This window comes from Phaseolus vulgaris, chromosome 4 (genome assembly GCF_051622355.1).
Source record: "Phaseolus vulgaris cultivar YP4 chromosome 4, ASM5162235v1, whole genome shotgun sequence".
Lineage (NCBI taxonomy): Eukaryota > Viridiplantae > Streptophyta > Magnoliopsida > Fabales > Fabaceae > Phaseolus > Phaseolus vulgaris.
Genome location: NC_143501.1, coordinates 11,797,823 through 11,811,753, shown reverse-complemented (window position 1 = coordinate 11,811,753; position 13,931 = coordinate 11,797,823). Strand labels below are relative to the sequence as shown.

Genomic DNA, 13,931 nt, shown 5'->3' with positions numbered 1-13,931 from the left:
ATTTTATTCTAAGACTTGAGATGATGATAATAATTATAATAATAAAATGTTTAGAGATCAAAAAAAATTTTAATATTAGAAACTTAATTGAACCCTTGTATTTTTAAAGAACTTTGATTTTCTTTAGTTTCAAAAACAAATATAACAAAAGTATAATCCCAAGAATTAAATTGCTCATTTGGTCTAATTGAAATATAAGAATAATCTGTTATAAAAATATGGCATCACAAATTGTAATGATAGTCAAACAGAAAGATAGATCAATGTCATACAAAGGGAAAACAATTATGCAAATCCCTTAGAATGGATTAGGTGTAGAAACAAAAGAAAAATGCATGGATATATCTAAAGAATACATGTTTTTTAGTACCTAACAACATAGCTAGTCTTCGAATTCGTAGGTCCCAATTTACAATTTTGTAACCTCACCAGTAATACATTGGAAATTAATAGCTAAACTGTCTGGCAAAAACCACTATCAAGAATAAAACTTCCGTACATTTTTTTTAAAATTTCAATTATGCAAGCAAAAATTTACAATATGTATATATACAATATACAACAATTCTTTTATCCTTTTCTTCCCTATTACATGAATGCTAACAGAGCAAATAAATTGAATTATGATGGTTTCGTATCTCAGCTATTCCAATCATAAAATAAAAGGAAAATCAAGGGAAAAAATGATACCGTGGGACATCCTTTGACTATCAACAACCTTTAAGGGCTAGGAGGAACAACTGAACTAGTATCAAGCAATTTCCCAGCATCTTCATCCATTGGGATCTTGCTCCAACCAGAATTTCTCATGGACAAAATTCTTGCTCGTTCAAGTCCGTTACCTCTGAATCCAGTCATTCTTGATGACATCATTGGCATCACAAGAACTGATGAAGCATTGATGGTATCCTCCCCAAAACCAAGAGATAGTGCGCAAGAAGTCTGCAAAGAGATAGCAAGAAGCTTGAAAATTCATTTATCATAACAAATGGTACAATTCGCAATTAATGTCAATGCACCTAGTAACAATACCTTTGCCTTGACCAACAAATCTGCAATCTTTATTAGCACTGCTTTGACAAATGATCTTGGGTCTTTGTTTTGTGCTTCTTCAGGAGACACTACCAGCCTATAATATACAGGCAATATGCATCAGGGAAAGCTACCAACATTGACAAGCGAGTATGATACTCGTGAAGAAATAAAGGACAAGAAAATATGGTGATATATAATTCTATCAACAAGTTTTAAGTCACCTTTGGCTGTTTTAGAAGGTCCATGCATAATTTATAATAATATATTACAATCTTCTTAACTTTTTTGTTCTCAAATATAAGCAAATTTTTAGCTCCTTTTACTTTATTTGTTGATCTCTTTCCTAAAATACTTAAATTTTAATTAATGTATAACTTTTGGTTACACCATCATAATATGTACTGTGCATTATGATAAGGGCATGAATATTAAGAGATTAATAAAATTTAATACAGTTAACTGGTTTATTTAATCAGTCTATGTGATATTAGTATTTTTTTTTCTTATAAATGAGGATGGAGGTAGTAATTTTTTATGTGGGATATTGTTAAGTTGAAACAGACCAACAGAATAAGTGTAAGATGATACCATTAAGTAGTAGTAGTAGTAGTACATCAATCATTTTTGCTATGATAATACAAAGAGATTATACTATACCTGTTCACTTCTGTTGAAGTGGCAGAAGACACCATGGAATCCAAAGAACCATCTTTCGGCTCAGGACCTGAAAAAAATAGTTACGTATTATCTCTGCATACTTTGAATTATATAAAACCTAAAATAACTATAAATTTATATTACCTTTTGATTCATCTGGTGCCAGTAAAGAAATGCCAATAAATACACACATCATTCCGAGTATAAACATTGTTGTCCTTAATGCATCAAATACCTGCTTTCAGGAAGGTAAGTTTTACATGACACCTAAATTCATTATGTAAACACATTCAGCATCATCAAAGTAATGATACAAAAACTCACCATACCAAGATAAAATTAAAAAAATACTAGTGATACAAAAGCCAAAGCTTGAGAAACATTTACTTCTAGATTCTAGAAGGTACTAGATGACTCTGTCTACATACTATATAGACCAGAGATCAGATAAATAAATGAGACAAGTTGCAGTTATCAGCTGCATATCTCAGCATTTGGTAGAAATTTTCGCAAATAGCTGTATTTATATTCTTCAAAAAAATTTCGTCTATTCAATTAAAAAAATAATAAAAGCAACTGGTTTCAAATTATTGAATAAAACCTGAAATGTTGAAATCAGTTTATTCTAAGGGTAAGGTAAGTGAGAAACACCAAGGGAATAATTCAAACCAAATAACACTGAATCTGATAAATGAAAAAACAAGATTGGACCCTTCAGGCGTGGTTAAGCAACATTTAATATTATTGGATCCTAAATAGTTCAGCTTCTATCAATTATAAGATACTCTGCCATATTTCTGTTTGAACATTTTGTAGTTTGATCACATTGAGCGTTTTCAATCTATTATTGGACACTGATGGTCTTTAAAAGGAATTTCTAAATCTAAAGCTACTCTGCTCTATAAATTCCTTCGTCTTGGACCAGAGTTGTTACATCACCAAAATTTTACACCAGATTTTTATCACAAATTTAGAGAAGTACAGGACGGTTTCAGTAGATATGCAACTTCATATCTCTAGAAGCCTCACTTTAGTGTTTCTTTCCCACTGAAGAAGATATCCATTTGTTTAAGGGTTTCTTGACATAGCCAACGTCCTTGTATCCGTTCCATTTTCCTTCGTATTATGAATGTCTCTGGCTGCTTACAAACCATTACAATTTTTATGCATATCTTCAGTCTTTTCTAACAGTTATGTATATATATATATATATATATATATATATAGAGAGAGAGAGAGAGAGAGAACAGCTTACAACTTATGTAAAAGAAGCTTAACCCTATTTCTTTCCCAATTAAAGAAACAACCTACATATAAGTCTTCTTCAGATGAATTTCTCCATAAACACTTAACGAATAAAATAAATAAATTTGCATATAAACTAAAATTATTTTATACATAAGCTCATTTTAGAAGCTTTCTTATATTAGCTTCTCCAGTAGCTGAATTTTAAATTATGCATTAGTTAATTTTAACTTTGAGAAACTTATTTCATTTTGCTTCCTACATTCTTTTGCTATGAATGTTTACTAATTCAATAAGCACGTAATTAAATTGGATACCCAAGCTTGTCCAAACATACCCATAGTTCACCATCCCATGGTGCTAAGATTGTATTATTTCGTATTTATATGTTACAATTTGTATTTTGCACAAGGTTTTCAGTGCCATGAGCGATCTGGATCTCAGTTGCAATTTGGTGAGATTGGGTGACATCACAGTGCAAGCTCATAGGAAAGCTGAGAGCTTGCAACCACACCACCTGAAATAGTTCATTGAGGATTTTGACCTGCTACCAGTGTTGCAACCCAAAATACCCAGGTTCTAAAACCCCAAATTGGCACGTTTTACCCCGATTTTCAGCCATTCTAAGCTGAAAACCCTGTCAATGCTGAATCCCTTTTCCTTCCATCTACATCTCTTCCATGGTTGTTCTCCTCTGCACCTTTGTTTGCTGAGTGGTTCACCTGTCTTTTGCTGGCAGCTCAGTTTTATGTTTTCCTATTCTCTTCACAGTCTAGATCCCTGGGTATAGGGAAAACCCAGCTGCCGCTGAACTGAACTGAAATGTTCTCTTTCCTTATTTATGAATTTTGTAGGATCTTACAATCATTTTTAAGATCCCAAGATTTGTGATATTAGCTCTCCCAATACGAGTAAAAATTATATTTTAACTACCTTGCAATATCCCCCTCCTTAGTTTCTGTTTTATTTAATTTGCACAGATTTTCATGCATTCTCTGCAGTAATTTTAGAACTTAGAAATTCACATTGCTCCTCGGCAGTAAGCTATGACCCATGGCTCAAAGCTCAACAAGTAAAAGCAGAAGATTAATTCCTTGGGTGTTGAAGTGTGAGAGAAACTTCTATAACCTAGATGGGAAATTTCATTAAATGTGCCAAGTGATTGAACTAACAAGCGTTACACTGTGACATACCCCTTCTTCACAACTTAGAAATGTACATAGAAGCATGATTAAGTTAATTATCTGAGATTGACTTACATTATCTAGACTAGGTCTGGTTTTGTTTGTTGATAGTCAAACCCATGGTGTTTTCTAAACAATGTAACAGATTGGATTTTCTGAAATATATACTCAAGTGACTCCATTCAATCAAAGTAGGAGTTGATATTTAATTATTAATCTTCAATAATATAATTAAAACTTCCACGGAGTGCCTGTGAAAAGCAAACGCTGCCTGTCTGTATCATGTGAAAGAGAAAGTACCTGATATTCCTGAAAATATATAAATCCTGTACAGATTGAGAAGAAAGTCCATGCTATCTGAAACATAGGAACAATAAGAATTGCATCAAACAATGACAGCCCTTCATTCAACCTGGTCATCTGCAGAAATTAGAAAAGGATTGGGTTATTCACAGTTGTCATCACTTAACTTTAAAGAATTGAAAAAGTCAAATAAAAAATCACTACCCAAGAAAAAGCCTTACCCAAAATCCAGCAGTACTAAGAAATAAAAGAAGCATGGAATATGTGAACCAGCTATGCAACTGATAACCATTGGACATAGCCAGTCGTAATAGGTTAGAACTGCAAAAAAGTTAACATTAGGTCCAAATTACATGGCAATTGTGTCTTGTCATGAAGCATGCCAACGTGTTGGAGTAGCTCACTTACAGCGATTTAGCAAACAACACTGAGCATGAACCCACGGCACCTGAAACTATGGCGTATGAGAAGGGCAGTAGCATGCTCCAATAGGGTCTGAGGTCATGTCCTGATACTGCGAGCAGAAGTTCTCCTCTCCTGCATATTCCACATGTTAATTACAAAGAAGAACAATTGTTTGATTAAACTAGCAACGAATATTTAAATCCTACAAATTACTTGTAGATGGAGTGATGCAACGCAACAATTGAGATCAAAGCTAGAAGGTATAGAAGGAATGCAATATTGGTATATTTTTCCGTCAACTGCTCTGGCGTATAAACTGAAAAGCAAGTACTTAACCAAAATTAGTTTGCAACACTGGAATCTATTGAAAGGATTTATAATTGTGTGTAGTGCACATACATGGGTATTCTTATTTATAATAAAGAACAGATACAGTAATAAGGAATAAAATCAATAATTAATACTGAGAAATATTTGCTAAAATATTTCCCTAAACCCTATATCATCCTTTTTCCCTTTTTAATGTAATCAAATCATATCTTTATACTCCCCCTCAAGCTAGAACATGTGTATCATGAGTCACATATCTTGAGTCAAACTTATTACTAATGTGATCAACAGAAGACCTGTCTAGCGAACATGTCAGTGAATTGGTTACTGGAGTTAACAAAGTTAATAATGACAACAGCTTCATGCATCAATTTGGTGGAAGTGTGAGAAGATGACTTGCCAAGGAGCTCATGGCACATGGTGGTCGTTGGCTGTGACCTAAGAAGAACAGATATGGATACACGGACACGAAAATATGATTAAGGGACACGACATATGTAGATATATATAAATTATATATTTGTATAAATTATACAATTATATGTTATATATTTACATGATTATAAGATTATTCAAAAATACTAATCATACTTCATAATCAAAGAAGTTAAGAATTTAAATAAAATCTTAAGAGTTTAATAGGTTTCTTTCATTTTTTTTAATTTCAAAAACTACTAAAATAACAAAATATTGCATTATATATATAAAAAGACAAAGAAGGGCAATAAATGTAAATAAAAGAGGAATCAGTGGGCAAAGGGATATCCAATGGCGGCAACCCACTACCACTTCTTGCTCCGACGACCCCCCCCCCCCCTCCCCCCACCACCACCATGAAGTCCTTGGTCCCTCCACCTTCCCGGACTTTGTCGCAACAAGTCCATTGGACACCTATACTCGGATATGAGGACACCACGCGCACGCCGAGAAAGCCACTACAACAGTGTCTATCGTTGATGACAAGAGGAGTGACAACAGCGCCACTACAAAAGCTCATTGCCATCACTTCTAGCACCGATACAAAGACTCATTACTTTCACGTTCGAAGCCACTACAACACATTCAAGAGTTGGGAAGCATCACTTTCTGCACCTTCAAGAACTAAACCGCATCACTTCCAACATGTCCAAGGATTGGGCTGCGTCAAGCCCAAGTTAAAGTATTTGATACCGTATCGTGCACCCACCCATAGCGTGCCCGTGTCAGCAGCACGTCGAAAGCGAGGAAACAGCTTCCCGTTGATGTGTCCGAGCTTCATAGGTTGTGACTCAGACAGCATGGTGGTTGCCATAAAAGGACAGCTTCAATCATAGGTTCACATTAGAGGTCAGAGGATGTAGCCACCGCCACAGAGTAAACAATGCTCCAAGGACGCTGCAGTGGCTGCCAGAGAGCAAAAAATGTTTGGAGAATGGGTGGCTGCCGGAAAGCAAAAGGGGTCCGAAGAACAACTATCAGATAGCAAAAAATGTTTGAAGAGCATAGCAACTACAAAGGAGCAAATATGGTCGAAGGGCAAGACAATTGCAGGAGAGAAAAAATGCGCAGCATCAGCCAGAGAGCACATACAGTGTTGGCTATCAAGAGAAAAAAAAATGCTTAGAGAATGTGGGGATTGCCAAAAAGCAAAAGTGCTAGATGGGTGCAGAGGCTGCTCGAGAGCAAAAATGCTTGAAAGACACAGCCAGTGCCAGAAAGCGTAGTGGCTCCAGGAGAGGAAAAATGTTGCGGCGAATATTGTTTACCCAAGAGTGAAGAGTGACATAGTCAGGGCCAATGCGTCTAGGAAAAAATCATGACCTAACAACGAATTAGAGACAAAACAGGCCTCGGAGGAGGGTATCTCTCTGATACAGTGATACCAAATTGAAAGGATTACTTGTAATTGTGTGTAGTATACACATATTTCTTACAATGAAGTAGATATACAATTAGAAGGAATAAAATCAATAATTAATAATGAGAAATATTTGCTAAGATATTTCTATATTTGATGCAATCAAATCACTTCATATTTCCCTATTTAATGCAATCAAATCATATCCTCAAGAAAATTGATTTATAATATGATTGAATTGTTTGAGAATGATTGACAATGATTGAATCTTAACATTCAGTAAGCATAGAGAACATATTAAAAAAAAATCAAATTAGGTTGCCACATAGTATAAAATGCTTCTTACCTTTTGAACATACAAAACCTAGTTGCTGTTTGCCAAATTAACAATTTATTTATTTGATTGCAAATAATACTTAATACCGTCTGTGTACATCTACCTATCAGCTTCATATTAATTAACATTGTTTCCACACGTATACTTATAAGTAAAGGTTTAATTGAACTAGACAAATGTTACATACCTGGCGATTGGTGATTGCCAAAAGCAACTAGAAAAACATTTCCAAGAACAATGAAAGCTGTGGCAACCAGTACCCTGATAAAAGTCCACCAATTAACCCACTAAGAATTCTCATCACTAAAATAGATTTGGTGAAAAAGAAAATTAAACTGTAGTCTCAGTTCAAATTTAGCATACTTGACTGTCACCATTTTATTCAAGACAAAGTAAGCGAAGGCAATGTTAGATACAAACTGAACAGAACCAAGTGCGGCAAGAAGTGACTGCACAACACACAGAAGATTAAGAATCAGTAATCACAATAAGTGGAAATACATCCATCAAAATCAAGCAAAAGAAATTGCAAATTTTACTACATCCAACCAAACAAAAGAAGTACAAGACTACTACATACTATCATAAAACTACACAATATGTTACTGAACAAAAAATCCCAATAACGTCATGGGAAACGTACCTGAGCAGCATATCCAAAGGAAATGAAATTAAGGCAATTTCCAAGAAAGAAAAATACGATACCTGCAATGAAAGCAAAAATCAGGAACCAGCCACCCAGATAAAAGGAGCAAAACCCATATAAAAATGCAATTGGAATATACCAATTCTCCAACTCTGGAAATATATAATAGGCTTCAACGTCATCTTTCCATTTACCCCATCACTTCCATGTAAATGTCTTTCTCTCTGCAAAAGAAAAATAAAATTCAGGTTTCCCAAATAATTTGATACTGCAAATTGCAACTTTCAAGAAATAGTAGTACAGATTGCAGGTTAATATTGACACTCAAAGATGTAATATGTCACGAAACTAAACTCTTACACTCAGAATCAGATGGAATTATCCATAAGTTTCAGTGCTTAACTATAATAACGTAAGTCCCTAACCCAAAAAATCATGCATACAATATCCAAAGCAATTATGTAACAAGATACAGATGAATACAACAAAGGTACATGAATATTACTTCAGTAAATATTTATCAAGTCAGCTGAAATCTGAAAAGGAATACAATAGCAAAGCAAATTTATGTACCTCATTAGTCATTATAAAATAGACAGAAACATGTCTCTAAAAAAAATTGACGTACTTAACAAACGGTTCCAACCATAAAAAAGACTTCAACCATACCTCATTGTGCCCTAATTTGAGAAGATTGGTCCCAAAGTTTATTGCAATACTTCCGAAGAGGTTGATCAAAGCTCCAACAGTCCACTCCCCCATGAATAAAACGGTGTTACACCACGAAGGAGAAACCACATGCAGCAGAAAAACCAATTCAAGCACTCTGTCTATCAGATGTTAGTTCTAAACTCTGCACACAATGCAAAACACGGGTAGAAAGGAAAACAGCCTTTCTTCTAGACACCAGAGTCAGGGCAACAATACTCCTGTGTCACCACCAAACACAAAAATCAAACCATCAAATCAAAATCCACATCTTCAACAGTATTATTAACTACTAATACTTCGGAGATCTATGTGCAAAATTAATGAAGCTTATAAAGAGGTGAAAGGAATAAAGGCATAGCACGAAATACATAAACTTCCATCAGAAAACACAAACCCAACAGATTCAACTTCAACCCATAAAAAGTAAGACTAATTTTTGTGCACTGAAAAAAAAAACTTTTACATGGGAACACAAAATCTAACCAATTGAGGGAATGAACGAAACAATGTAACTCCTCGATCTTCGGATCTTACAGCATTTCATTGGGACAAAACATTCCAACAAAACAATGAAAAGGAAAGAAAACCAAAAAAAGCAGCTCCTGACCTTGAAGAACCCAGATCTGCTATGTTTGCAAGAAAATTGAACCCGCGAGACCGATCCAACTAAACCAATGCAAAAAACAAAATTAACTAAATTGAATTAAAGTCCAAATGCAATGTGTAGGAGGGTCCATTGGGAAGCGCGAAAGCTTGAAAAGGGTTGTTGATTACCTGAGAGACAATCAATCAATTTCCTCTTCTGTTGGAACAGAAAATTGAAAGCGCGAGGTTGGACGCGTGGGCTGAACGGGAATAGAGAAGGAAAGGTAGATTCAGAGGGAAGGGAAATAAAATTTAAAATAAAATTATAATAATAAGGGTTGAAAAACACTATACAAATTGAAATTGTGGATAAAAACAAAAAATTATTATTATTATTATTATTGGAAAATATGCGATTGCTTCTGTGTATTCACGTGTTTTTTTTTACTCAAATTTTTACGATATAAAAATGTAATATATATATAAAAATAATTTTGGATAATCAATTTTTACATATAGAAATGATTTTTACATATAAAAATGTAATATATATAAAAATAATTTTGGTTAAGTCAAATTTAAAAAAGTAAAAAATGGAATATAAAGAGTGATTAAAAGTAAAAGTTATTTTATTTTATATATGAGATTTGTATGAAAGTATACTCTTTCGTAATATAAAAACTGATATTAAAAAATAATATTATTTTTTAAGTAATTTATATGAAATTAATTTATATGAAATGATAAAATATTTTATTATATTAATAAAATGAGATATAATAAAAGGTAAAATCAGAAGAAAAAAAATTGTATATTAAAAGATATTTATAATGAAAAAATACCTTATTATTATTATTATTATTAAAATAAGAAGGGAAGTGGGACTTTCGTTTCCTTGGTCCAAAATGAAGGGGGAGATTTGTCATACATTCGAGAAGCTAAGGAAGAAAAAGATAATTATGAAAAATAAAAAATGATAAAGAAAGAAAGAGAGAGGAAGTTGTCGGGTCGAGGTCATTAAAGAGAAACGGCGTGAGACTTGAGCGACCGCTCTTACCGCCCTCTTATATCATTTTAATTAATGACCAATCTAGTTTAACTTTAAAATTTTATACTTCATAAATATACTATATACTATTAACCTAAAATTTTTAGGATTAGAAAATAGTTCTAACATATGTAAGTTTTTTCTTTAAATATTTCAGTATACAATGCTGAGGTGAGATAATCAGTTAAAACATAAATGCTACTATTAATTAGCATATGACATAGTCAATTAAATAAGGAAATATGTTTTCTTTGGATTAAGAACGGATTTGAGTGAGTTGATTTAAAGTGTTTGAAATGAAAAGTAGAAAAAATAAGTTGTTTGGATTAAGGTAAAAAAAATTGAAAGTGTAAAGGAAGTTTGTAAATAATGTGATGGGTGTGATTTAAATTGTATTTTTTTTAATTGATAAAAATGTAAGTTTATAAATTTGTCCTTATATTTAAAAATTGTTGAAAAAATTAATTTGATTTATTATTTGTGGATTATAATTGTTTTTAATTAAAATATTATTTATGGTACTGTGTAAGAACTAACTTTAGAAAAAATATGAATTATCTGAAATTGTCGGAACATATTTATGATTGACAGAAATTTATTTGGTTAAATTAATTATTTTTTAATTGTGTAAAGGAAAGAAACGTTTGTGGAATATTGGAAATGTAGTTAACCTTTTTTATGTAGGAGGTGAAACTTATTAACAAAGTGTGTGCATAATAAATATTAAACACAGTACATTACAATTATGTCATCCTCCTGGTCATCCCTCCCATGTCATACATCATGTACTTGATGGATATTTAACTTCTTCATTATTGTTTTCCCAAAAGGGACCATCCGAGCTTGAGACTTGATTCTAGCGATAAATCGACTTCAAACGCATTCATCATTCGAGTGATGAGCATGACATAAGGAAGAGCCATGTTTTTATCTCGACATTTGATATGTGTTGCATTATATAATGGGTGAGCACACATGAAGTCATATTTCTTAAAGAAAAAGGAGGAGTTTTATCTATCTATAATTCCTTCATTTCTTTACATTAGTACTACTTTACACTAGTGGTGGAAATAAGTTGATTAAGGAGGTAGCGTGAAGGGTAGGCAGTAGGTAAAAGGAAATTGCAATGGGTCCTTCTAAAATAATTGGAGCATCCATATCTGAGACGAATAGCGGGCTGGAATGTCCCATTCCACGAAAAATGACCGAGTTATCTACAATATTAGTGTTCCAACTTGATGGAAACCATCCAGCCTAGAAATTTTTTTATGGAAGACCATCAAGCCACCACAACTTTGGACTACGAAGATAGAAGAAGATAGAGCTTTGATAAGAACATCCATTTCTAATAGTCTTTTACATCTTCTTATTCTTGTAATTTTTATAGAGTATTATAGGTTTATTTTGGCTTGTAAATTTGTGTATGTGTGTTTCGACCATGTATTGGGCTTATATTTCAGCCATGTATTGGCTTATATTTGGGCCATGTATTAGGCTTATTTTTGGGTCATTTATTAGGCCTGGTAAGATGCATCTTCATACTTATTTTGATATGTAGCTTAGTTATGGATTGTTGGAGGAGTTTTGTGACTTCAATGGATGAATTGAATCGTGGAGAATAAAAAGAATTGGAGTATGAAAGTAGAAGCTTAGAAGTGGTGAGGCCAACTTCTAAGAAGTTCCATGCTAGAAACTTCAAAAGTGCAATAAGGAAAAAGCAAAGAAGACAAAGGTTTGCTAAAAAATTGACAGCATTTCTTTATCAAATTCAAAGTTGAATTACATGGTGATTAGCACATTTATTTATAACCTAATTGGTGCCAAATATTCATAATTATTCCTCCACTCGTAACTTGATAAATGACTCTCTAAAATTGAAGCAAATTATCTCCATTCCTAATTTGACAAGTGGCGGTTTTACATTTGAGAAGGATGATTTCAAATAAGGTTTTGTCATGTGGAGATGCACATGTTTCATGCCATGTCCAGTAGTATTCCAACTGGCTTCACATGTCATATGAGTTGATTTAGTAGAACAACACATTGAGTTATTAATTTCACTTTGATTGAGATTTTGATTAACTAATAAGGTGATGAAAGTCTACCCTTGGTTCTCTAGGGAAATGTTCATATTTGGGCTTATAATAATCTTTTGGGGTGGTGGATAATAATATTCATTATGATGAGAACTATACCACCCTTCATTTGAAACTTGGAGTCATGAATCTTTTTTCTATGATTATACTTTTCATCTCTATGACTATACTCCTCATTTGTATGATCCTTGTTCATATTTTGATTTATTAAAAACTAGTTAATCATATCCTTCATATCATCAAATTTTCTATCCATATTTTCTGTTAGTTTTCCCACCTCTTAGACATCTTGTCTTATTTCTCCAACCATATTCCTTACTCAGATCCTTATTACTGCCTCGCACACTTAATGCATGAGAATGATCACTCATTTTGAAAATGCAAAAAATATTCACAAGATTTTTTATTCAACAATGAGTGATATTTTTTTTTCATAAATAGGTTTTAAAAGTTGGAAGTATCTCTCAAGGTTAAAGAGTTAATATTTCTCTCAATTCACGCCTAGGAAAGTGTGGTGAGTCACTAGGACTGCTTAAAAACAAATTTTCTAGATGTGTGTATGTGAGAGTCCTAGAGACCAATGTTGTCAAGATCGCGATCTAGATCTTTTGATCTTACGATCTTTTTAAAATAAAACAAGTTGGATTGGAGGTGGGATCAAAAAATTTCCGTATCGGAGCGATCCGACGATCCAAGGGTTGGATCAGACAATCTCTGGGCCTCAATGATCCATGACCCGACCCAAAAAAATTTGAAAACCCAATAAAATCGAGAAACCCTAATTTGAATACCAAGAAACGCTAATATGAAAACCCAACCCTAAGTTCATAACTTGTGCCTCTGTCGCACCGCCGCCGCTCGTGCTCGCCATTTCGTCGCCATCGCCCGCGCTACGTATTGCCCCTGCTCGCGCGATTCATTGCCTCTGCCACTGCTCCACTTCATTTGGGTGATAATTTATGATGGCAAGTCGAATTTAGTTATGTTATATATTTGGACCATTTAGTTATGTTATGAATTTGGACCATTTAGTTATGTTATGTATTTAGACCATTTTATGAATTATGAATCTATGTTAAATTGTGTTGTGTATTTTGACCATTTCATGAATTATGAATCTATTTTTAATTATGTTATGTATAGTAGTTACTCGAATAGCAACTCTTCCGAGTCGAGTTACGAGTTTTCATACCCTTTTCAATCTGCCTCCGAGTTACGAGTTTGACAGCATTGCTAGAGACCAAAGAAAGGTCAACTATAAAATTTGAGAAATATACCCTAGATATCACAGAGACTTATAAAATAAAAGATAAACAAGAAATTAACAAAAAGAAAGTAAAATAAAGCAAACAAATCTAGACGAAATTCTTAAGTGAATATGTAAGTGACACTTTAAGTCCACTGACACATTTCTACAAGACTAAGTGTTGACTATTACAATGTTTTTTAATGGGATTTCTTTGGAAGCATTTTCCCAAACAAAGCAAACAAAATTACGAATGAAAAAAATTA

General features: G+C 33.3%; 1 protein-coding gene across 4 annotated transcripts; it reads right to left on the bottom strand.

Moving 5' to 3' along the window:
• Positions 1–476: 476 nt before the first annotated feature.
• LOC137837233 (magnesium transporter, putative (DUF803)) lies at positions 477–9,599 on the bottom strand. Of its 4 annotated transcripts, none has more exons than XR_016520411.1 (15): positions 9,465–9,599; positions 9,298–9,356; positions 8,649–8,908; positions 8,119–8,203; positions 7,977–8,038; positions 7,697–7,782; positions 7,521–7,594; positions 5,043–5,145; positions 4,833–4,961; positions 4,646–4,745; positions 4,422–4,541; positions 1,837–1,959; positions 1,693–1,759; positions 1,033–1,129; positions 477–942 (listed from the first exon to the last, which is right to left on the bottom strand). XR_016520411.1 is itself a non-coding variant. In XM_090301316.1 (15 exons), the coding sequence occupies exons 3-15, from the start codon at positions 8,739–8,741 to the stop codon at positions 721–723; spliced, it is 1,329 nt and encodes a 442-aa protein (XP_090157442.1). In that variant the 5' UTR covers positions 8,742–8,908; positions 9,174–9,356; positions 9,465–9,599; the 3' UTR covers positions 477–720. The 4 variants fall into 4 exon arrangements, 3 of the variants coding, with proteins under 3 accessions (XP_090157442.1, XP_068502272.1, XP_090157443.1); XM_090301316.1 differs by having other exon boundaries at positions 1,837–1,927; positions 9,174–9,356; XM_068646171.1 differs by having other exon boundaries at positions 1,837–1,927.
• Positions 9,600–13,931: the final 4,332 nt, after the last annotated feature.